This window comes from Maylandia zebra, linkage group LG7, assembly GCF_041146795.1.
Source record: "Maylandia zebra isolate NMK-2024a linkage group LG7, Mzebra_GT3a, whole genome shotgun sequence".
In the NCBI taxonomy this organism is placed as follows: Eukaryota; Metazoa; Chordata; class Actinopteri; order Cichliformes; family Cichlidae; genus Maylandia; species Maylandia zebra.
This window is the reverse complement of record NC_135173.1, coordinates 28,027,307-28,051,613: the sequence shown is the minus strand read 5'-3', so window position 1 is coordinate 28,051,613 and position 24,307 is coordinate 28,027,307. Positions and strand designations below refer to the sequence as shown.

General features: G+C 39.9%; 1 protein-coding gene and 1 non-coding gene across 2 annotated transcripts in view; one reads left to right on the top strand and one right to left on the bottom strand.

The window, feature by feature from the left end:
• The first annotated feature begins 3,435 nt into the window (after positions 1-3,435).
• trnap-ugg (transfer RNA proline (anticodon UGG)) lies at positions 3,436-3,507 on the top strand. The gene has a single exon. It is a non-coding gene; the product is annotated as a tRNA-Pro (tRNA).
• Positions 3,508-4,059: 552 nt separating this feature from the next.
• Positions 4,060-24,307, bottom strand: part of lrp5 (low density lipoprotein receptor-related protein 5) — a 54,602-nt gene continuing 34,354 nt past the window's right edge. Inside the window, exons 12-29 of the mRNA XM_004556224.2 lie at positions 18,673-18,889; positions 18,416-18,569; positions 17,017-17,152; positions 16,612-16,856; positions 15,711-15,895; positions 14,645-14,793; positions 13,881-14,058; positions 13,277-13,473; positions 12,854-13,059; positions 11,154-11,344; positions 10,110-10,319; positions 9,896-10,021; positions 9,203-9,439; positions 7,758-7,868; positions 7,418-7,657; positions 7,186-7,328; positions 7,009-7,106; positions 4,060-6,731 (exon numbers count right to left, since the gene is read on the bottom strand). Of these exons, the coding sequence (XP_004556281.1) occupies positions 6,410-6,731; positions 7,009-7,106; positions 7,186-7,328; positions 7,418-7,657; positions 7,758-7,868; positions 9,203-9,439; positions 9,896-10,021; positions 10,110-10,319; positions 11,154-11,344; positions 12,854-13,059; positions 13,277-13,473; positions 13,881-14,058; positions 14,645-14,793; positions 15,711-15,895; positions 16,612-16,856; positions 17,017-17,152; positions 18,416-18,569; positions 18,673-18,889 (3,345 nt within the window). The 3' untranslated portion in view covers positions 4,060-6,409. The remainder of the gene's footprint in view (positions 6,732-7,008; positions 7,107-7,185; positions 7,329-7,417; positions 7,658-7,757; positions 7,869-9,202; positions 9,440-9,895; positions 10,022-10,109; positions 10,320-11,153; positions 11,345-12,853; positions 13,060-13,276; positions 13,474-13,880; positions 14,059-14,644; positions 14,794-15,710; positions 15,896-16,611; positions 16,857-17,016; positions 17,153-18,415; positions 18,570-18,672; positions 18,890-24,307) is intronic.

The following is a 24,307-nucleotide window of genomic DNA, read 5'->3' as shown; positions in this document are numbered from 1 at the left end:
TGTAGGAAGTTGGGTTCCTAAAATGTTCCTAAAATGTTTTAGGAACCTTTTTATTCTATTTTACTTTAGTGTGAATCACCTCAATTTTATATGTACTATAGAAGTCAAATTTATTGAATCAACACCAGTTCCTTTCATCTCCAGCTACTTGCAAAGGTGAAGCCATTCCTCTGTTTCAGAGACTTTGAGAGAGATATCCATCCCTTCATTTCATCTCATCTCGACTTTTGGAATAGTAAGTCTGTCATCAGTTAGCCGACTGCTGCTGGTCCAAAACGCTCCAGCACGGTTACTAACTGGCACACACAAACGAAACCACATATCTCCCAAACTAACATTCTTACACTGGCTGCCAGTGAGTTTTTAAATTGATTTTAAGATTTAATTATCTAATGCTCCTAGCTGCCGCAAGGTCCAGATTAAAGCACTGAGGAGACCAGGCCTTTGCTGTGACTGCTTCTAAATTGTGGGACAAATTGCTCCTTCACATCAGGACCTCCCCAACATTGGACACTTTCAAGACCCATCTGAAAACCCACTTTTATTCTTTGGCTTTTAAATCAGAATGAGTTTGTACTGCTTTTATTTGTCTTATTTCTTACTCAAATCTTCCCATTTTATGCTTCTTTTCCTAAATAATATCAGGCATATTGTCTATATTATTATCTGTTTGGATGATCTTAAATGTACAGCATCTTGGTCAACAGTTGTTGTTTTAAATGTGCCATATAATTCATTTTGACTCTGACTACAAAAATGAATCATCATGAAGGTGTTTATCAGCTTGGTAAAATAAAACCTGGGTTTAACTGGGGCACATGAAAGGGAAGGTGTTTTGTGGCAGATGAACTGTACATAAAAATGTGCATGTTTTTAAAACACATAATGACTTGCTAACATGTGTCATTTCTTACAGGAAGAAAAAACCTTTGGATGTCAAAGAATCAAAAACTTGGAGAAACCTAGGTTAAAATAATGTAAAAATACCACAACAACTGGTCCCACATAAAAGTAAGTGCAGGTCGCGTTATCATTGCAGAAAGGATCAAATTACAGTTCAGCTGTGGATTTGTTTATTCTGTGATTTTTGAGGCCCCTTTTACTGATATATTCAACAAGTCAGCACAAAACATTTTGCAATCTGTGTGGTATTTCGGCAGGTTGAGCATCTTTTTGGAGGGAAAAGGGAGTGTGAAAGGAGGAGAGAGTAGAGCGAGCATTAAAATAATGTCAGGTGCGAGGGAGCGAAAACAGAGAGAAAGAGAAAACCAACCCAAGCAGCTGGTGTAATTACAGAGCGGCAAACACAGGGAGAATAAAGGGAGAGAAAAAACAAAAAAATGATATAAGATTGAATGCTGGGCTCCACCTCTTGCTGCCTCTGTGCAGCCCTCAACACCTGTCTACCAGCTGGACTAACTTCACTGGACCAGTTTGCTGTTTCTCTCTTAGTATTTTTAAACTTTTACATGCATTCTCTTAGAGTCCTGTATTTACGGCTCCAAGACTTATTCCCAGCACAACACAGCACATTACCTGGGCTGTAACATTAGCAGACCCTCAAAAGTTTGGAATAAAAACTTTTTTCTTTTTTTTTTTAAATCTACAGCTTCTATAAACTATTACTGTCAGATGAATACAGGTTTTTATCATGAATATGGTATTTCAGATACCCTTCCGTTCTGGTAGAATATAACAAAGGATTTCCCCCTATTATTTTTTTCTTTCTTTTTTTTTTAAACACATCGTCACTGCAATGTCAAACACAAAGAAAGCTCAATAAACCAGGAATCCAGGATCAATCAGTGACGCCATTCCTGAGTTGCAGTTTCCAGAGGTTCCAGGTGTCGAGAGTGCCTACATGACTGAAACATGACCACTGCTCAAATCGGTTCATATGATGAAACATCACTGGCCCTAAGAATACTTAAAGAGAGATTTTTCATAGATTTTCCAGAGAGATAAAATGAGGAAGACTCTTGATGAAGCGGATATACTGGATCGCAGGTTGACCCAGGGCACTGCTCTGTGTCAGCGGTGGTCTTAAAATGTACTCCCAGTTTCTAGATGATACTTCCTTCAAGCAGTGGTACAGGAAGAAGCTCAGTCAACAGAAGTCAACATGATATACAGAACAAAGTTCCATCATATCTGCAGCCAACTACATTACACTACATTGCTCTCTCTCTCTCTCTCTCTCTCGCTCTCTCTCTCTCTCTCTATTTGCCTATTTGCACTACTCTGCCTGGTTTGCACTCAATGTCATTTACCCTTATATTGTATATTGTATAGCTTTCTTGTTATATGTAAAATTGTATTATATTATTTAATTTTTTTTACTTTAAAATATTTTACTTGCATTTTTAATCACGCTTATATTTAAATGTTCATTTTCTATTTTATCTAGGGATTGAGAGTAACGAAGTTTCTATTCTCTGTATGTCCTGTACATGTGGCAGAATTGACAATAAAGTTGACTTTGACTTGACTTTGACTTTGACTTTGACTCTCTCTCTCTCTCTCTCTCTCTCTCTCTATATATATATATATATATATATATATATATGTATATATATATATATATATACATATATATATATATATATATATATATATATATATATGTATATATATATATATATATACATATATATATATAATATTATATTCATCTGTAAATTCTGCATGCTAATAATATCTAAACTTAAACTTAACTTAAACTTTCCCTCTGCTCTACATGTTCAGGTTTCAGATGTGGTCATTATGCTATCAGGGAATATACAAGTATAGGCTAAAATTGTGTTTGCAGTGGATCAAATACTTGTTAAGATTGATTCATTTGACCCCTTTAAAAGTCACTAATAAAGGCTTTGGAGCAGCACTCGTTTTGCTCTGCTTTTACCCACATGGGGGCAGCAGAGCATTTTGTAAAGACGACTAAACGTGATCAATTGTTAATGTTATTAAGGTGTTTATAGGAAACAGAAAAGGTTAATAAAATGAATAAATTGGATATTTGTATTTTTTTCTGTAGTAAGTAATCTCCAGCAAAGGTTTTGAAAAGCGTTTTCTCTCCTTTTAGGTGACTGTTGTTCACAGTCCAACAAAACACATGGACCCTGATGTTCACATATAGCACAAGGTCTACATATTATAGATTATAGATAGATTATTGATGGATGATGGTATGCCGTGAAAATGTCTGATGCAATTGAGAAATGATTTTAGAGATTATATCAAGTTATATGTAACATTTGTTCCTCGCGTGATATAAAATATTTAAATACGTTTAGATGGACAAATCAATGAGCAGAGATAAAAACATACACAGCTCCAAGGACCGAGTTCATTTACTATATCTACCAATAGGTGTCGCACTCGCCACACGAGGCCGAACATCCTTATGAATACGTCTGGTCAGGTGCTACAATCGGAGGCTCGTTGGTCTAGGGGTATGATTCTCGCTTTGGGTGCGAGAGGTCCCGGGTTCAAATCCCGGACGAGCCCCCTTTTCTTTTTATTTGTACATTTCCTTGTTTCTTCAGAAAAGCAGTGACTGGAAGCAATTACTGCATGATTTTTCTTTTCTAACATCTACATGTTAGAGCAAGTTATACATTTCTTTCCATGATTTCTTTTAAAGCATTGTGACCGTATGTGATTTAGTGGTTGCCTTGTTATAGCTGAACTCCTCAGCAGCTCAGAGAGACACAGTGTTCTGGTTCCTCTGACTGTATCTACCTCCAAAGAGCTTTAAAGGATATGCAGAGGTAAAAAAGCCCACATGGGCTTTGCATTTGTTGTACTGTATGTAGTTTCTGTGTGCTTCTGTTTTGTATTTTCCATTAACCAAACCTTAGATGGTTTCCCCTCCCTGATTCTGGTTCTGCCACATTGCCTTCCTGTTGTACAGAAGATCTTGTTTCTCACCTTCTGCATCTGAATGCTGGGATGCTCTCCAAAACTGAAGGGTCTTCACCTCATATAAAGCAACTGCGACTGTTGTAAATTATATAAATAAAATTGAACTGAAGTGAACTGAATAACCTCAGACAAAACTTTCCTTAAAATAAAACCTTTATTATATAAAAATGCTTTTGATACAAAAAATGTCACAAGGGTAAATTACGCAAAGCATTCTTAGCAGAGACAACAAGTACAGGGTTTTACTGACACAGTGGTTTGAGGCAGGGCCTATAGCCCTCAACATAAATGTGTTGTGCTGCTAAAAAAGCACCCAACTTCAGCTACCTAAGCTGGAAATCTATTTTAGCTGTAATGTCACCTGACTGGAGATAATTTAATCAGGCAACAGGAACAAAGCTTACTCCAAGACCATGCAATTCCTGACCTTTACAAAGTGCTGCCAAACTGCACTTCCCTCTAACTCATCTAACACAGGTGAACTTCTTCCAGGCACAAAGGGGCAACAAAGGACACTTTCACCTTGATGACTGCTAAAAGAAGCACTTTTCTGACCCACTATCTGTCTTTGAACTTGAAAATGGTTAATTCTCGTGCCAATCTATAGTCTTTACGGTAACAGTGCCAAATATTCCTATAGGGAGTGAATAAAGTTGTGCCCCCTGGATCAGCATGAAATATCGTTGGAGAAAATTCTTTCTTTGAAGCAGGACACAACCAAATTAAAACAGGTCATTCGTAAGTTTAAAATTGTTCATTCTTTTAGGAGCATGATCACCAGCTGTTACTACGACATCAATTTCTTGTATGTAACGAGCAAAGATTAATGGGTCAGCAAAGTCTCGAGATTTCATCCTCAGTGGACTACTAATAGACAACTTCTTCAAAATCTCTCCAGTAGTTATTATCTTACAAAATGTGGCAAAGCTCAGAGGCCAGAAAGTTTGTCTAACCTGAGGCAACTGCTACCTTTGGTTTAATTTAATCCAATTTAATTACATTTTATTTATACAGTTCCATATTAAAGCAACAGTTGCCTCGAGGTGCTCGGGATTACTCAGAATGCTTCAAACTGTGTGTGTTAGACTCACAGCATCTAAACCATCCTTCAAGCTCAGGTTGTGCAGTGATGAGTTCATTGTACGAAAACCCGCAAAAGACTTTGTGGGGAGATCAGGGAAGAGTCATCTGAAGCATGGAGGTTTTCAACCTTTTAACCTCCTTCCAAAAATAACTCCTTCAAACCAAACATTTCAACTGACACAGAGACATACATAATGATCTACATACAAAGTACAAAGAACAAACATGGCTATAAGAATAATTTGCTATTAACTGTAAAGTAGCTTCACGATCTACTGTCAGTATAAGAGTGGCAATTTTGGCCTTTCTGTGTAATGATAGTAACTGATATCGTATGTACACAATAGCAGCAAACATATTTTTGGTAAACAGGATGATGAGAATACAGAAAAAGTGATGGAAGAGGTTCTTAGTTACACCAAAAAGCATTAATTTCTCATAACTCAATCACTGACTTCATTACACATATTTACAATAGCTTTACATGTTGGCATTCGTCTGGTGTTTGCAGGCAGGCGGTGACTTTACTCAATGAAGAGACTGTTAGCAGTCGCTTTGTTGACTGGAGAAGGCTCTACTTCTTCACAAGGCACAGGGCTCAGCTATGGAGGATTGAAAGTTTGGAATGGAGGAACACAATGTGGGAAAAGAAGCAGACTTGACCTCTGTGATCATCCACTCTGTCACTTTTTAGTGTACATATTATAAATCAGTCATCAGATTTTTCCAATTCACCTAGCAAGCCTTCACATGCCTGTATGCTCCTGTATATTCATTCATCCTTCATTCACACACTCACTCACTCCACTGTCCTTTGTTTTCTGTCAAGCTGGGGATCACCCACTATGAATAAAGTATGAAAAACATTTCCATTATTTGTTGTTTGTTTTTTTTGTTTTGTTCATGTGATTTTTAACACTACAGTATATACAGTCCTGCTGACACAGATGCTGTGAGGAAGGACAAGACAGATCTGTGAAGATTGGGGGAGATGAGGTGGTGGTCTTTTGGATGCACTGGATCTGTGGTTTTCACACTCAATTGGTGAGGTCACTGCATGCTGAAGAGGAAGTAGCATGAGAAATCAGGATCCTTTTTGGACTGATGGAAACCCAAAACCGGCCCAGCACAGGAAGGTTTCTTCATTCCATGGAATGAAAGTTAAAGAGGGAATGCCCTGAGGCATGGCAGGGACAGCCTTGAACCTTCAACCTGTTCCATGAGAGTGAATGTTCAAGCAGGGCATTTGGAAGATTAGACAATGGCCACCCTGAGAACTCCTGGATGACTGGAATGATAAAAGGACCAATAAGGCACTTGAGCCTAATCAGCTGATATGAAGCTCTCGTAGCTAGCTGACTTCATCCCTTTCTTTCTCACAGGGGTCCCAGGCTGTTGAGGGTCATGAAGAGTCAGTGCAGGGAGAGGGAGGAGGGGGACATAGGTGGAAGTAGGAACGCTCTGTAGAAGGGGATGGAGGGCAGCTTTCCTCAGCTGACATGTACTGGGATCGGGGCGTGGGGGGTGGAGGGTATGGGTCAGAGTCTGAGTTGAGGTCCATGTAGTACTTGTGTTTGGTTTGGCTGCCATGGCCAGAGCCCTTCCAGCGACCCACTGACAGCCCCAGCCCAGCCGGCGGGTGGTGGGGAGTGTAGTCGCTGTCGCAAACATCGGTACTGCAGGGAGTGGTAGGTGGGACGGTGCCACGGACCGGGTTATAGGGTCTGAAGGAGAGATGACACAAACTTAGTTTTCATTGCAGTTTACATACAATTAATCTTTGTTTACATCATAATAACCGAAAAAAGTAAAAAAAAAAAAAAGATCGCAAAATCTACAGCAGGAGATGTGAACGTCTCCTGCTGAGGAGGAAGTCCAAAGCCCAGTAAAATAATTACAGTGTCATAAAGTTTGCAAGTGTCTGGTAAACACACACATGACAGACACTTGCATCTCTGGCATGTGTGTGCTTGGAGATAGGCAATGATAAGACTGTATGACCTATATGATCTGGTGGTAGATGGACTGTTGGAAGAGTAGAAGATCTCTGTGTTGTAGAGAGAGCGGTCAGTGGCTGGAGAGGGAGGAGGATTCAGGATCTACAAAACAGAACAAAAATCTGTAAGTAAACCGGAAAGTAAACCATAAACAGCCTGTGCACTGTGTGTGTGTGTGTACCTGAGGATAGAAGGCTCCCTTTGTAGATGAAGAGCTGCTGGATGAAGCTCCAGTCACATGATTTCTATCATAAAGAGGAGCTCCACTGCTGCTGCTGCCCATCAGACTGACAGAACTCATCATGGACTTCCCACAGGAGATACCTGCACACAATAGTTTACAGGTATTATTAACACCTGTGCTGATAAGTAGCAGTGTAACCATAGCACTGCTGCTGTGTGCTCCAGCTTACCTTGATAGGTACCATGCTGAGAACCGCTGGGAGTGATGAAGTTGAGAGGTACATGGGGTGTCCCGCTGATGTACTCATGAGGAAAAGTCCCACTGGGGCCTTTGTATCGTCGACACACCACACGCTGGCAGACAAAATAAGCTCCCCCGATGATGAAGACGAGCAGGATGATGGCAATAACTGGGCCGATAGTGTTGGGCCCAGTGCTAGGGATGCCACTGGAGGGAGGTGACACATGCTCTGAACATGGACAAGAAAAAAAGAATACAGTGTAAGACGGGAAGTTTACCAGAGAATATACAGCCATGTTTCTGCAGTTTGAATATCTCAGTGTTTTTACCGCAGGCGAGCTCATCTGATCCATCAGGACAGTCGGAGTAATTGTCACACTGTTGTTTCTTTGTGATACATTGATTGTCACCACAGCGGAACTGGTTGGGAGGGCAGATAGCTGGAGTAGAAGAGGAAACGTAGCAAGATGTTTCAATGGCATTTTTTTGTTTAAAAAAACAATAAAACCAAAAGCTGTCGCATTTATGTACATTTTATACGCAACAGGAAGAAGAACGATGGAAAATTATATGCCAGTGATTGGAAATTTTCTTTGTTTAGACCGAGCATGGGGGGAACTGTTACTGAATGCAACACAAATATGAGGTGGACAAGATAGCAGAACACATACGTGGAACCTCTGCAAATATTTCTGTTGCAAACAGACAAATCCAGCCATAGAATCAACAAAAGAAGGGTGACGTTTCAAAAAGTAGGTGGGTTGGTTTTGTGACTAAGGAGACCCAGGGAAGATGCTCTTTATATATTCTATGAATGATCAGATCGATGAAAATAAACACACTGAGAACTCCAAGACAGACACGAACAGTGTCGCTGACTTATTGTTTTTATCTATGCAACTGAAATTTCAGCAGTTTAAAAAACCGCAGACATCTTTAAGCGGCAGTTGTGAGCCTGTATGAAAATGTGAAAAATGGCTGTTTGGTGCTGGCGCTACTCATTAGACCAAACACAACAATGCAAGACTACAAGGAGTCACTTTAGTAACTGGCTGTTTTTGTTGGTCAGGCTTCTGTGGCTGTAAATGCAATAGTCTTCTATTCTCCCTGTAGTTTAATTTAAACACAATCTGCATTAAGAGGAGCCAATAATGCTCCAAGCACGCACTTGGCAAGAATGGTAAGGAAAAACTCTTAACAGGAAGAAACCTCCAGCTCAACCAGGCTCACACATGGAGAGCCAACTGATGTGAACAGTTGGGGGTGAGGTTAAAGAGAAGACAGCAGAGGGAGGTAAGGTCACAAGATCCAGCCCTAACTATATACTCTATCAAAAAGGACGTTTTTATAAAACAGTTTTTGAAAAGCAGAAACTTTTTAGAAAGAAGTGCACTATTTGGTCAGTACAGTCCTATGGGGTCTTTAACATTATAACTATATACACTGATAGAGCTTTAGAGGATGTAGAGAGGATGATTTTTTAACCCCACGACAATTCTGGTCCTAATGAGGAAAAAATGACTTAGAAACTTCGTATAAAGAGTATTTATACATTTCATAACTGTAAGGGTTTATCTTACAATAGAAAGTGCTTCGAGGCAACTGCTGTTTTGATTTGGTGCTATGACTCATAGGTAAACTCGGGCTATTATTTGTTTAGTAGAAATATCAAGCATCCTAAAGAACACTGAAAGTAAAACCTAATTTATCAGTCACAAAACTTCCATGCATAATGCTGCAAACATCTGTGCCTGAGTTGAGCGTGTAAACCTACTTTCACAGTCCTGCTCATCAGAGTGATCAGCACAGTCCAATTCACCATTGCAGCGTCTTTGAGCATCAATGCAGCCTCCTTTGTCACATCGGAACTGGTATGTAGAACAGATGGGACAGTTGTCTTCATCACTGCCATCTTCACATTCTGGAAAGCCGTCGCAACGCCAGGCCATTGGAATGCAATCAATCTCCCCTGTGGAGCAGGTGAATTGCTCTGTTGAGCAGGTAGGCGGCTCTGAGAAAAAACAGAGAAGACAACATATAAGGAAGAGAATGAAGCAGAGAGACAAGTCACAATTATCTGTGGAAGGGAGAAGCACTGAACTTTAGATTAGACCCTTCAGACTAAGAGGGACAAAACCTAAACAACAGGAGTGAACATGCATGCAAATGTATATACAGTGTATGTACAGTGTGTCATTAGACATTTAAACATTCCTATAAATAACCTCTGTCACTGTTAGAGTAATTACAACCAGCATTGCTTCCTCTCTGCTGCCTGTATTAATCTGTTGTGCAACAGTATAACTAAAACACAAAGAGTTCTTGAATTGGAGTTGTAGAAGAAAAAGCCTTGAATGTCCTTGTACTTCTGAAACTCAATCAGATATGCAGGTCGGACATGTCTGCTTCTCTGAATTCTCCACCCAGAAATGAAAAGGCACCTGAGTGCTGTTACTGTGTTGCTCACCTCCACAGTGCAGCAGGTCCTGCAGCAACACCAGGTGCATGGGACAGGAGCAGCGAGGTGTTCCATCACCCTTAGCAATGCAGATGTGAGAACAGCCCCCATTGTCACGAGAACATGGGTGGGACGCTGTAGAAAGAAAAACAGCCATTGATACAAAGGCCAAACCATAAAGCCACACTAATATAGCTAATAGTTCTGTGGGAAAGATCTGTACCAAACTCCTGTGGGTCGATCTCTTCCACAGCGTGGATGGAGGTAAGGTATGATATCCGTCCCTGTATGCGTGTGCGCCCATCTCCAGTAAGTTTGTCCACCCTTTCAATCATCTGCTGCTGACGGTCAATCCAGTACAGATGGTCACCCAGCACTGTCAGCCCCATAGGCTGGAGAATGTTTGAGTCCTGTAGGACAATGCGATTTGCTCCTGGGATAGATGCAATGATATAATAAGAACAAGAAAATAGTTTTTCCTGGTGATGATAATTGAGAGTTTGTAAAATCCAACAACCCTACGTTGTTTTTTCCTCACTTCTCTAAATAAAAATATTGATTAACGACAACTCATTGCCACCAAACTAAATGTGTCAGTGTCTCTGGTGGACAACCTCAGGGATGGGAACAGTAAGCTTGGAGTAATAACCACTTATGTGATATATTTGAGCAATGTAAATGAAGCCTATGCATAAGTTCAATAAGGAACATCTGTAATCATTCATCTGCCTGCTTTCCTGGGTGTTCATCTGCTTTTCTGTTGTAAACACAACTACTGCATTCCCACGCCGTCAATCACAATACTGACAACATTACTCTACTCGCCCGCCTTGTGTGAGCCAATGGCACATGGTTTAAATCTGTGCTCTCCCTCATTCTCCCTTTCTGACTTTTCGTGCATCCCCATCTGCACCTCAGACACCTCAGCCAGCGCACTATCCAAGCCTCAGTCTTCATCTTCACCACCACCAGCGTCTACACTCCAAGGGGCCCTGTCCTAAATCTGATCATCACTGGGATTTTGTTTTGCCATGATGGGTCATCTGGGTCTAATTGCCAAATACATGAATTTCTCTATCTCAATAAATCTTGTTCACTACTTCCAAATGATCTCTCCTTGTTTCATATTTGTTCATATTTCTATTTTATTTTCAATATTTACTGTGAGGCAATATTTGAGTCATATTCTGGCACTGTTCTTTGTTTTATCCAAATGTGTATGAAAACATTTCTTTCATATAAATTACTTCTTTTTATGGTGACTCACCTGTCAGGTCACTGCTCTCAATGCGTTTAAGGTCAGCATCAACCCAGAATAGTTTTCCCAGCTTATTGTCGAGTGCCAGAGCTACTGGTCTGATGAGACCAGTGGTGAACAAAGACTCCCTCTCTGTCCCATCCAAACTGGCACCTTCAATCTTAGCTGAGCGCTCCTGCACTGTGGTGAAATACATGTACCTGTAGAAGTGGACATGTGTCAGCAGGGTACAACTCAAGTTTATTAATAAAGCACCTTTGACGGACCTGAAGTCTCAAAGCACTATATAGCAAAATAAAAAAAAATAGGGATAATCACAATAAATTGTAATAAAAATAGTTAATACTGATATAAAAACAAGGTTAAACAGAATAAAATAGAATAAAAGAAAACTGATCATTTAAAACAGTTAAAATGAATTTAAGCAGTGTACAGAGGAAGCTAAATAAACTTGGAGTTGGAAACTCGTCCAACTTCCAAAGTGCTAAAGACTGAAAGGCTCTATTCCCTCACTCTTCATTGTCATACGAGGAAAAGCCAATTGATTCTGAGCTTGCAACTGAAGACTGCGAGCAGCATTGTGTTGGAAGGAAATGTAAGAGTGGACTTAGTAAAAAGTGGCAGAATTCTGCCCATGGCATTTTGTATAGCCAGGAGGTGAGAAAGAGGTGATTTATCTAAGCTGGTAAACAGAACCGTGGAGTTACAAATGCAAGAGCAATTTTCTCCTGTTCAACCAAAAAACTACAGCTCTCAATTTAGAAAATCTCCTTAATTGGAAAAGGAGTATGCAACAAATGTCACATGCAAGTCAAAGCCCAAAGAGGAACCAAATATTATATTACATTATATAACCAAAATTATGACTGGTGGACTTTCCTTGGCTGATTTGTGAATGTAGTTCGGGAAGAACAATAATCATGGTCTCCTGGTCTTTTAAAAACGAGACTGAAAATGCCCCAAATCAGCAATTTGCATGATAAAACTCTGAATTGACTTTACAGAACTTTTTCTTAAAATTTGCTTATAAACAGCATGTTTGAAATAGCCTGCCAACAGAAATGGCATGAAAATGAGCATTTTTGAGTCACCATTTTCCTCTGTAACTGATGATTAAATGCAGAGAGGTGTACTGTCTATAATGGAAATGGTCCTAGCGTGGAAGCCTGTAGGACTCCATAATTAACGTGTGTGTTAAGAGGACTCTCATCTCTCAGGACTTTCATTCATTGTATTATGAAGCACTTTGTGATTTTCATCTGTGAAAAGCGCTACATAAATACATTTTACTTACTTACTTACTTACTCCATTTACATGGTGGAGTCTATTACATAGATATGATTAAAACCACTGAAGGACCGTTGACACCCACAGCATGCTCTACTCGCTGTAATAAATTATTATGGTCAACAGTACTGAACGCTGCCCTGAGATTTATAGCAGGACAAGCACAGATGTACTGTGATGAGCTCTGAAACCTGACGGAAGCTCTTCAAATAAACTCTTTCTCTACAGATGATTAGTTAGCTCCTTTACAACCACTCTTTCAATCATTTATGAGATAAAAACAATATTGGAGATTAGCTTATAATTAGTTAAGATAACTGTCAAGTGATGGCTTTTAAGTAATGGTTTAACCTCTGCCAGCTAGAACCATCAATCTTTCCAACTGAGCTTAGTAGAGTCACTGTCACAAAAATGAGCTTACCCTTTCTCAGCATTGACCACAATGGCCCTTGGCTTGTCTGTGTCATCCTTGATGACCACGCCCACAGTGTGACCATCCATCCTCTTGACGTTGATGGTGTTGGTTGTCTCACAGGTCCAGTAGATGTTCCGACTATAGGCATCCAGGCTCAGGTCATGAAGCTGGTTGTCCACTGGTTGAGCAGTGCTGCTCACTATCATTGACGACTGAAAACAAACACAGTAAGGTCATAAGGTCAACATTTGACCTGTTCTGACATTCACTTTGAGTCACATGAAGCATGAAAATAATATAATAAAAAGGTCTTAATCATGATTCTATTCTAATTTCTAAGTCAATGTTTATTTATCCTTTTTTCCACAAAAACAGCCAATGGTGTCAAATGCTGTGAGTATGTGTTTTAAGAGGGTGATGTGGATGTACCATGGCCCCATCATCTCTGGCTCTGCGTATATTCTGTCGCCCATCGAGCCAGTAAACCAGTCGTTCCACCGGGTCATAGCTGACAGCTCGAACATTTCTCATTACATGGATAGGAAGGATGATGTCGGGACTCTGCTCTCCTAAAACCATTCTGCTGATACTAGCCTTTTGACTGAAGAGCAGGAAACTTGAAGGAGCTGCAGACAGAGAAACAACAGAGAGGGGTGTGGGATTAACAGGGTGAACAAATGTAGAGAAAGGGTGTGCCTGGTGAAAAGACTCCATGTTCTCTCTGGCAAAAGAAAGCCAAAGTTTTCTCACACTCACGCACACACACACACACTAGAGGAGCTACACTCATGGGAAACAACTAAAGTATGTTGGCTTTCACAGTCTTTCTGTTGGCTGTTGAGAAAGAAGCGGCCGAGGTTTATCGTTTTACTTTCAGTCATTTCTGTTCCATTTGTCCTAACTGTAGACGCATAGTCGTATAACACCAGCAACTATTTTAATGATCATATTTTTCATTGACACTCTGTTCAAGCCACTAGCCTGCACTCTCTCTTACTTGTGTATATGTGTGATTCCCATCAGCTGTACTTACAGCTACAGTTTCGTCCATCTGGGTTCAAGGTGTAGTGGGAGGCACACCGGCACTGGGCACCAGCAGGAGTGGCCAGGCAGAGGTGGGCACAGTTGCCGTTGTTGTGTGTGCACTCATTAGTGCCATCCTGGCGAGAAGAGTGGAAGACCAGGATGTCTAGCATCAGCTCAAGCTGGCCCTGAGGAAACAGTGTGTTAAAGCTCAGCAGTTTCAGATGGAATATGAAAGGACCAACAACAAGTTAGCAGTGCCAAAAAACAAATACACTAGTTAAATGCACAACAGTAAAAATGAGATTACATTTCCTTATTAGGAATACAAAAAAATGTTATGGTCTTAAAATGAGCCGTGTCCAAGTATATGCAGGTCATTTGGAAAACAAAACAAAACAACTGAGCACAAATTAGCAATCCAGTTGTTAAACATATGATTGAAACTTGGTATAATGTGGGAAAATATTTAAAAGAAATAGAAAGTATCTAGTGAGAAGATTTTAAAGTACAACCATGGAATAGAACAGAATAGAATATAATAGAACAGCTCTAAACATGAGGTTATTTGAGAAGGCTTGTGGATGTGGAAAGTGGACTGGCTTAGTTTGATGTAAACTGTGGCTTTGAATAAATGGGTCAGAGTGTTGTTTAGTTTCTTTTCATTCCAGTTGTTTGGTTCTTGTCTGTTTGTGTTGTCTTGGTTATATAATAAATTGTTATATTAATGTAAAAAATGAACACATTGTTTAGATAATTAAAGTGGTTTCATACCTGCAGCACCACAGTACGGTTGTATCCGCTGCGTTTGTCTGCACGTTCAATGCTACGCAGGTTAAAATCAGTCCAATAGATAAAATCGCGGTACTGTGTGAGACCAAAGGGATGAGGGAGGTCATCTACTATGATCTCTCTCTGAAGGCCTGCAGAAGATATTGAATTGGGACAACACAGGAAAACTCATAAAAGCCCTAAAATCAATACTTTTTTCTTTTTGCTGTAAGAATTTCTTGTGTAAATTTACCAAGCAGCCTTATGGATTAGACAGGAAAAAACTAACAGACTATAAGACAAATTCTTTAGTTTGCAATGTGCCTAAGGGAATTACATACATATAATTGTATGTATGTATCTGTATATTGGTATTACACTCTCCACTGGCCCTGAAGATGAAGTGAAACTTTCTGTGCATATACAAAAGCATTTTACTCTGTGCAATATCCCACAAAGTCTGTAGCAGCCACTGGAATTCAGTGGCTGCCAACCAAAAAAAATTGTCTAGAAAAAGCTAGTGATTAATCTTTTGCTTTTAAAATTACTAACACATAAACAATTGTAAAGTTGTGTCCAGCAGGCTCTAAAAATACAATTCTGAATATGAGGAGGAAAACAAATTGATGAGTTGACCCATTCAACAAGTATTGGAAAATATGGTCATTTTCTTAATTCCTGGTCACTCCACAGTTCTGCCACTTTCGCCTTCTGTCTTTGCAAGTTTTCTAGTGAAGCACTGCCAAGTGTTTAGGACGAAACCCACACAGGCACAGTGCAAACATGCAAACTACACATAAAAAGGCCTTAGGTAACACTGATATTTAAACAAGGCATTTTCTTGGCAACTGTGCTACTTTGCTAGTTTCCCCCTGGTCTGCCCCACCCTCAACAGTTTCTTTTGTTGTACTCGTGTTCCTACTAGATCGTCTATCTAACTTTATGGACTGGTTTTTGGACTTTGCTTGCCTCATTGCTGCTACAGTGTATTTTTGCTGACTATTGAAAGTTTAAGTCCTCTTTCCCGTGAATCATTACCATGGTAAGTTCTTGGTGTGTGTTTTCAAACCTTGCATGTTGGTGCTTTCAATCATGCATGTGTCTAGGTCAGTCCAGTAGAGACGATGGTCTACATAGTCAATGGTCAGTCCATTGGCACGGCCCACTTTATCCACCAAGGTTGTGATGGTGCTGCCATCCATGTAGGCTCTGGCTATGCGTGGCCGACCTCCCCACTCTGTCCAGTACATGTAGCTGCAGACAGAAAGAACTCTTATGCCTTGTGATACACATGACCAAGGTAATCACATCTGAACGTAAAAGGATGTAAAAGCTTTTGGTGGTTTTATTAAAATCTGTTTCTTTTTGTTTTTTGGGTACATTATTTATCTAACTGGCTAATCTAATCCAAACAGGGAACACGCTTCCACTTTAAGAAGACAACTTTGTTTTTCCTGTTATCAATATTTGATCATGGAATGACATCAGCTGGCTCCAGGCAAGTGTGTTGAAAGGTCTGGCCCATGACAGCATGAAGCCATCACCAAGTGTGTAGCAACTTGGCATGCTGACACACGTACTTAACAATCAAACAGAAAGACTCACACAGGCACATCAGTATGTTTTGGGGTGATCTGCATACAATGTAATAATGCAAGGTTTGTTAATAAACAGGTTTAACAGCACCATCCCTCACAAACTGAAGGTAACTGAGGAGAAGGCAGTGGGATGCAAATGTTGTTTTATTTGACTGTCCATTTGTTTGATGACATACAATCGTCTCACACACATATTCATTAATAAAATGTAGAAAATCAAATGACAGACTTTTCTGCAGATTGTATAGATAGATAGATAGGCCACAGGCACCTGGTAACGCCCCTGTACTATGAAATAGTGGAGGAATTTTTATATCCACAGCAGTGAACTGGGCCAATATATCAGGTATTTTTAAAACTGTATGGTCTTACCCATTGGCTGGGTCCAGTGCTAGTGATCGTGGGTTGTCCAATGATCGAGGATTGTCAAGATCCTTACAGACCAGAACCTGTCGATACTGGCCATCCAACCGGGCCACTTCAATGCGGTTAGTGCCTGTATCTGCCCAGTAAATGTTGTGACCCATCCAGTCAACTGCCATGCCTTCTGGGTAGTCCAGCCCAAACTCTATAATGTGTTCTACAGAGCTGCCATTCATGTAGGCTCTGCTGATTGTCTGGCAGGAAAACGAGCGGAGAGCAAAGTAAGAGATAGACAACAGGAAAGAAAAAGAGCAAATTCTCCTTTAACTGATAGAAGTGAAGAATTCCCAGTTTCTCTTAATCTGATGCAAAAAAAACCCTAACACATCAGGACATTTCTGTTGCAAAACATACCTTTGCCTGTATGTCTGTCCAATATATTCTTCTTTCATAGACGTAAACATCAAGAGCAGAGGCCTCTTTAACTCCTGTCACAGGAATGACCACATCATTGCTGTTGGTACCTAAAGAAATACTCCTGATGTTGTCCCTGAGGAGAAAACAACACAAAAGAATCCCTAAAATTCCCGTGCAAGTTACATTCTCACCTTCAAGGCTGATGGTGAAACAAGCCCGAGGTCAAAGTCTTCCAAGGTCAAGTCCAAGGTGACAAAAGTTAAAAATCAAACAACGAAAGAATGAAACAAAATAAAACTTCAAACTTATGTCCTACTGTTGTTCAAGGTGCACTACAACAGTATGAAACTCCTATTTCTCAGGTTTGTGACATTTGTGACATTTACAAAAACACGAGATAATAAAATGCGAGAGTATAAATGTGGGGTGCATTTAGACAATTATAGAACCTGGTAAGGACCAGATGATTTTTTTATTGTGCCCTGATACATAAAAAATTAGTACTCAGTATTGTGTTCACCGTCTCTAATTCAGGCCACCAAACAGTCCACTACCATTTGATACAGTGAAACGTCCTCCCCACTGATGCATGCATGTTGTGATAGCTGCTCTAGCCTCACTGTGTTAGAGCCATTTGTTAATACTAAAACTATAAAAAGTAAGAGGTTACAGTTGGACAGTGCTTAACAGTGTAGGAAAAGATGAAAGAAATTTGACGGCTGCAATACAGCAAATCTTCAGAACCCCCCCAGCAAAAAAACCTTATGACACTTCAGGGGAAAAAAGAAAAAAATCAGCTGAATTTGTTTGAAACCAAATACTGTAGCATGAGGTCTGCACAGACTGCCAAGAAGTAGCCACTTTAGTCCTCCTTCAGATGGCGCATTCAGGCACACTACTGAGTGTGGTTCACCCTCATTTTGAAAGCACTCGCATTCCAAGACACAGTGAAGTTAGACGTATAAAAACAGAATAAAACAGATCTGAAGCATTAAAATAAACTGCATCCATTGTGTAGACAGCTGGATTGATTTAAACTGACGTGTATCTCTTCCTTCAAATACAGAAAAAAAATGAAAAATGCAGCTGTTATAAGCTTGTATAATCAGAATTACTGACACAGATTGACACACAGCAAAGTCAAAGCACCTACTAGACTAAATCATGTCTGAGATAGCAGACACTTTCTCAGGACTGAAGCCTAAACCCAAACTGAAGTACTACAGTCAGGTAAGGAGAATGCTAATCCCCTATGCCATTCATGTTTGTGAGCTTTTCCTGTTTTTTTTGTCATTTGTTTTTGACATAATAATAACAGAATGACTGTAATATGCACCAGTTACAGATAACAAGAGCAGCAGGGCATTTCATGCTATTGATTGAAAGGCAGACAGACCTATTAGTGAAGAGCAGGAAGGCTTCGGGCACCACACAGGTCTGGAGGTCTGAGAGGAGCTCCATCCCCATTGGACAGGCACAGCTGACAGCCTGCTGACGCCAGAAACACAGATGGCTACATCCACCATTATCACCAGCACATCCATTTGTACCTAAAAGAAAAAAACGTTTTTTTATATGCCATTTGATTTTTTTTTTCTAAGTTCCGCTTTGTTGCTGCATGTACAGAACTCAGAGGAAAATAAGCTTACTCACCAAAGGTCTCTGTCACTTTAGTTGCCTTCAGCCCCATTAAATCTGGCAGCTGATCGATAATGATCTCTCGTACAGCTGTGGTTTTGTGGACCCTCTCAATGCTCCGTCTCTGCCAGTCAGTCCAGTAGATATAATCCCCCAATAGAGTAAAACCAAAGATATGAGGCAGCTTGTCCTCTAGTAGAGTCTGTCTGTTACTACCATCCACACTGATCACCTGAAACAGAAACAGAAATGATGATCAGAAAAAAGCGCAGATTAAAAGCTCAGCTTCTTTAATCCATCCTTACAGTTGTCATCATCCTAACCTATAGTTAGTTTTTATAGATTAAAGGTGAAAATATAGTCTATGTCCATGTTTTAACTAAATGTAAAACACACAAATGATATAGATTAAAGAATTTGGTCCATATAAAACCATCAACCATTCACCAAAGTGTTGCCAAGCAGAATAATTAGTTAAAGAGGTTTGAAGAGTGGGATTTGAGTTTGACGCATGTTGTAGCAGCCAAAGAAAACACTGCTGGCAATGTGAAACCCTTCCTGCTCCTAACAATATGGTGACACGTCACGTGTGTGTGTGTGTGTGTGTGTGTGTGTGTGTGTGTGTGTGTGTGTGTGTGTGTGTGTGTTTCTATAAGCAGAAATTGAGAGCTACAATTGACAAGGCTGCAATTAGAACTTGTGTCCAACCCTCCTCCTCACCGCCTGTGCTATTACTGGACTGGCCTCAACTGAAATAGACACGGGGTTTTATTTTAGACACACTACAGTCATTTGCAGTCTACATGAAGGTTTGCGAGCGTGTGTGTGCATGTGTGTCTGGTCACATGTTAACTACAAGGTCTCTAATGTGCCATGGTAGACATTTCGCAAACTATGAGCATGGTGGACAGATATATTAAAAATGAGTGCTGGGAAGCGGTTTAGCATAGTAGAGTAAAGCCTGGAGCTGGGGAGGGATCTACCGTTTTCAATATAACTGAAGAGATTATAATAGGCTATTGTTAATGCCAAGTTGTAGCACAAAGAAAATGATCTATGTTGAGACTGAAGGCCAGCTTATGAAAGGTAACTGCTGTTCTGGTATGTACTTTCTTACTACAGCCTAGGCCACACAGTATTAAGTACTGGGGAGTACATGACCGTGTTCACACTTCCATTTACACTAAGCATTTGTTTTCACAACAAAATCCAGTATAACAGAGGAACATACTGCACTTTCTAATTAATTACAAGCAAGCAAAAAGTTTACAGTTCACTGGTTTCTAAATGGGGTCCAGGTATGCTGTGGGATTTTGGAACAACCGTACATTATTGCAACATACAGCTGCACAAAACTTTGGGAATGATTTATTAATTCACATTTCCCCTAACTAACCACCAGTGCAGATCACCAACCACCAGTCTAATGCCTTTAACTGGACCAGTGATGCTTACAAGCACGCAGGCTAGATTAGAGTAAATCCATGGCCTAAAGGCTGGTTGGCGACGCCCAAACAATCTATGGTTGCCAGGAAAAAGAGTGTATTCCCTGAAAGGTTGGTTGATCGCTTTCCCAAGTAGTAAACTTCAGTTTAATTCGGTTTTTTATACAGCGTCAAATAACAACAAAGTCGCCTTGAGGCACTTTCTATTCCAACAGACCAAAATTTTACTGTGAAGGTTAACGTTCTCTGTTTACAGTTTGGATAGCACTTGCACAGTTTCTGCACATATTGGCTAAAGTAACATCAGACACCTAACAAGAAAACACTTTAAACTAGGGCTGCCACAAACGATTATTTTGATAGTCGATTAGTCACCCATTATTTTTGCGATTAGTCGACTAATCAGATCATCATCCATTGGACGTACAGCTTATTGCACCAGCAGCATCTGCTCTTATTTTAACTATCATTAGCTTACAGCTTTAAGTGTTTAAGGTCTGTGCTAACTAAAAATAAAGACAAGATGATAGTTTATTAATTTTTAATGAAATTTGCAGATTGTTTCGGTGAAGTTTAATAAACTCCTTGCTATCTAAAATATAACAGGACACCGGAGTATATTCTCCAGCATCTCACACTTCTGATAATCAGCTGTCTGCTTGACAGTTTTAGCTGTGCAAAAACTATACCTTTAATCTCAGCCAAACCGATTTACTCAGGAACAAATAAAATACTAAAGAAAGCCAAACAATAACATTTTTAAGTTCTCTAAGTGACTCATATATCATGTTTAACCTGAGTAGCGAAAGACGGCGGTGGGTTTGAAAACGATTTGCCGGGAGTCCGGTGTTCTCACGGCTCTAGTTAGCCTTGCCCCCGCCTAGCTAACGAGCTAGTGGGTAACAGACGTCTCCGAAAACGTCGGAGCGCTTTTGAAAATACGTGGTGTCTTGATAAACTGAGCAGATATTTGAGGTTTACACAGCTACATTCTCGCCTGAAAATATGTTAAACGTTTATTTTGTGACCCAGAAAGAATAATAAGAGTAAAGTTAAAACTAACTAGCTGCCGCCATTGTTGACAGCTGCGCTATGAATTCTGGGACACAGCTTCTTCTTCTTCGGGGTTTAACGGCAGCTGGCATCCTTGTACATGCAGTGCTGCCATCTTCTGTTTCAGTCCGTTATTACACTCTTAAATCCTACTACTCATTCCTGCGTCCTTTGTGATCTTACAAAGCTTCAAACGATGCGTCGACTATTAAATTAGTCGTCGACGATTTTAATAGTCGACATAATCGTGACTAGTCGACTAATCGTGGCAGCCCTACTTTAAACAGAAACTTTTTTTGTTTAAAAGTGTGTTGCATCTCAACTGGAGGCAGCAAGACTGTGTTGATTTGTGCGAACATGCATAATAAGGCAGTGGAAGCAAAGTATTTACTACAGGACCACTGACATTCTTGCAAAATAATTGCTAGGTTGTGCTTGATCAAGACGAAGCAGAGAGGCTGTCAAAAACGTATGCGTTGTCAGATCACACATGAACACATCTGGGGGCTGATATATGTGCAGGTGTACCCTTTGGTGTACCTTCAGCTCAAGTTTAAAAATCTCTGGCTGAGATGACACTAACATGATCATTTTACTGTTCATCATTGGATTAGCCATCAATAATTCTTATTTCACATCAATAATTCAACATTTGTCAGACTCCAAACTGAAAATAAGGAGTACAGACTATATGATACATTGTCTGAAAAACTTGCTACAAATTTGAATTAAATTTAGTCGTCAGTATTACCTTTCAGCTCCTGCTTTTATATATATTTCGAACACAAGAAAAAAGCAGAATTAGAATGAGTGTTTTGCTGTGACGGGCATCTGTTTAATGAATACTCATTTAAATATCCATTCACAGGCCGAGGGGGTGAGCAAACAGAAATAAATAGAACATTCACTTTAATGGGCCTCTGATCCAAGGCAGGCTCCTAACCCCTCCACAAAAAAACCTATTCATTTATCACTGTGAAACAATTAGACATGGACATCCCAGTGAAAAGATGGCAGAGAGACTCCCTTTATCTCCTCTCTCGTCCTCTCTTACTCACTCTTTCTTTCCACTGACTTTTTCAGGAAGAATTATGCACTGGGAATGTGATTTTTTTTCTCATCTTTTTCATTTTGGGTGTGAGAATGTCGCTTTTCTTGATGGACGTCCGGGGGGGATGGGAAGAGGGGGCAAAAGAAAGCTAGCGGAAAAGTAACAAGGTCTCATCAAGCACACAGTGAGACATCAGAGCATCGGATGGTTCACAGACGCTCACACGTGGATTTTCTCTGATAAACATAAAGACAGACCCAGGATGAATAGAATCTACACAAAAAACCAAAGAAGCCACAAAGCTTATACCAATCACAAACCACACCACAAAAGCTTTGACACAAGCAGTGTTTTCCATAGGCAAAAAAAACTACCAATGCATTCACTGTAAATGTCTGGTCCAACATTGATGCTGATGTGAAAAAAAAAAACTGCCAGGAAAACAGAAGCACTAAAGGAAAAAGCAAGAGTGATTTTAACGACTTCCTTACATGTGTCATCAGCACTTCTGTGACTGGTTAGTTTCCCTGAGCGCACTTGATCGTAATTAATTAATTAATTAATTTGCACTTGCGTTCACATAAAATACTGATTGTCTAACGTTTTCTGATTGGTATGATCTGATTTTTCCCCCCAACATAGTAGAGATGAGCACATTTGACTTCACTCTAGTTTTAAGCCTTAATTTCTTTAGTCTGGTAAAATAATCTTTACTTATACGATCCGTATACTGTCTTATTCCAAAGCTTTTCATTCCAACTTTTGGCATATATCTAGCTATTAGAAGTTCCACTACACTGAACTACACACATAAGAAAACCAGATTATAAAGACTTTGACAGGAATACATAAGAATATTTATCAGTCAGATGTTCAATATAGGGCTGCCACGATTAGTTGACTAGTCACGATTATGTCGACTATTAAAATCGTCGACGCATCGTTTGAAGCTTTGTAAGATCACAAAGGACGCAGGAATGAGTAGTAGGATTTAAGAGTGTAATAACGGACTGAAACAGAAGATGGCAGCACTGCATGTCCAAGGATGCCAGCTGCCGTTAAACCCCGAAGAAGAAGAAGCTGTGTCCCAGAATTCATAGCGCAGCCCAGCGCAGTTGTCAACAATGGCGGCAGCTAGTTAGTTTTAACTTTACTCTTATTATTCTTTCTGGGTCACAAAATAAACGTTTAACATATTTTCAGGCGAGAATGTAGCTGTGTAAACCTCAAATATCTGCTCAGTTTATCAAGACACCACATATTTTCAAAAGCGCTCCGACGTTTTCGGAGACGTCTGTTACCCACTAGCTCGTTAGCTAGGCGGGGGCAAGGCTAACTAGAGCCGTGAGAACACCGGACTCCCAGCAAATCGTTTTCAAACCCACCGCCGTCTTTCGCTAGTCAGGTTAAACATATATATAAGTCACTTAGATAACTTAAATGTTATTGTTTGGCTTTTTTCAGCATTTTATTTGTTCCTGAGTAAATCGGTTTGGCTGAGATTAAAGTTATAGTTTTTGCACAGCTAAAACTGTCAAGCAGACAGCTGATTATCAGAAGTGTGAGACTCTGGAGAATATACTCCGGTGTCCTGTTATATTTTAGAAAGCAAGGAGTTTATTAAACTTCACCGAAACAATCTGCAAATTTCATTAAAAATTAATAAACTACCATCTTGTCTTTATTTTTAGTTAGCACAAACACTTCAAGCTGTAAGCTAATGATAGTTATATAAGAGCAGATGCTGCTGGTGCAATAAGCTGTACGTCCAATGGATGATGATCTGATTAGTCGACTAATCGCAAAAATAATCGGTGACTAGTCGACTATCAAAATAATCGTTTGTGGCAGCCCTAGTTCAATATGATGCCCTCACTGGAAAGCGTGATGTACCATGTCTCTATCTATTCTAACACTTTATGCACACATCTGGGGGGGAAACAACTACAACAACATGTTAGACCTGTTGCACACCAGCAGATGGGAGGCATACAGAAATTCCACAAAGGCTAAAAATTTGCTTTAACTTGTCACTCATCGGGAAATATATAGACTGCTGATAGATCTATCCTATCCATTTTGGCATTCCCCCTATAAAGTT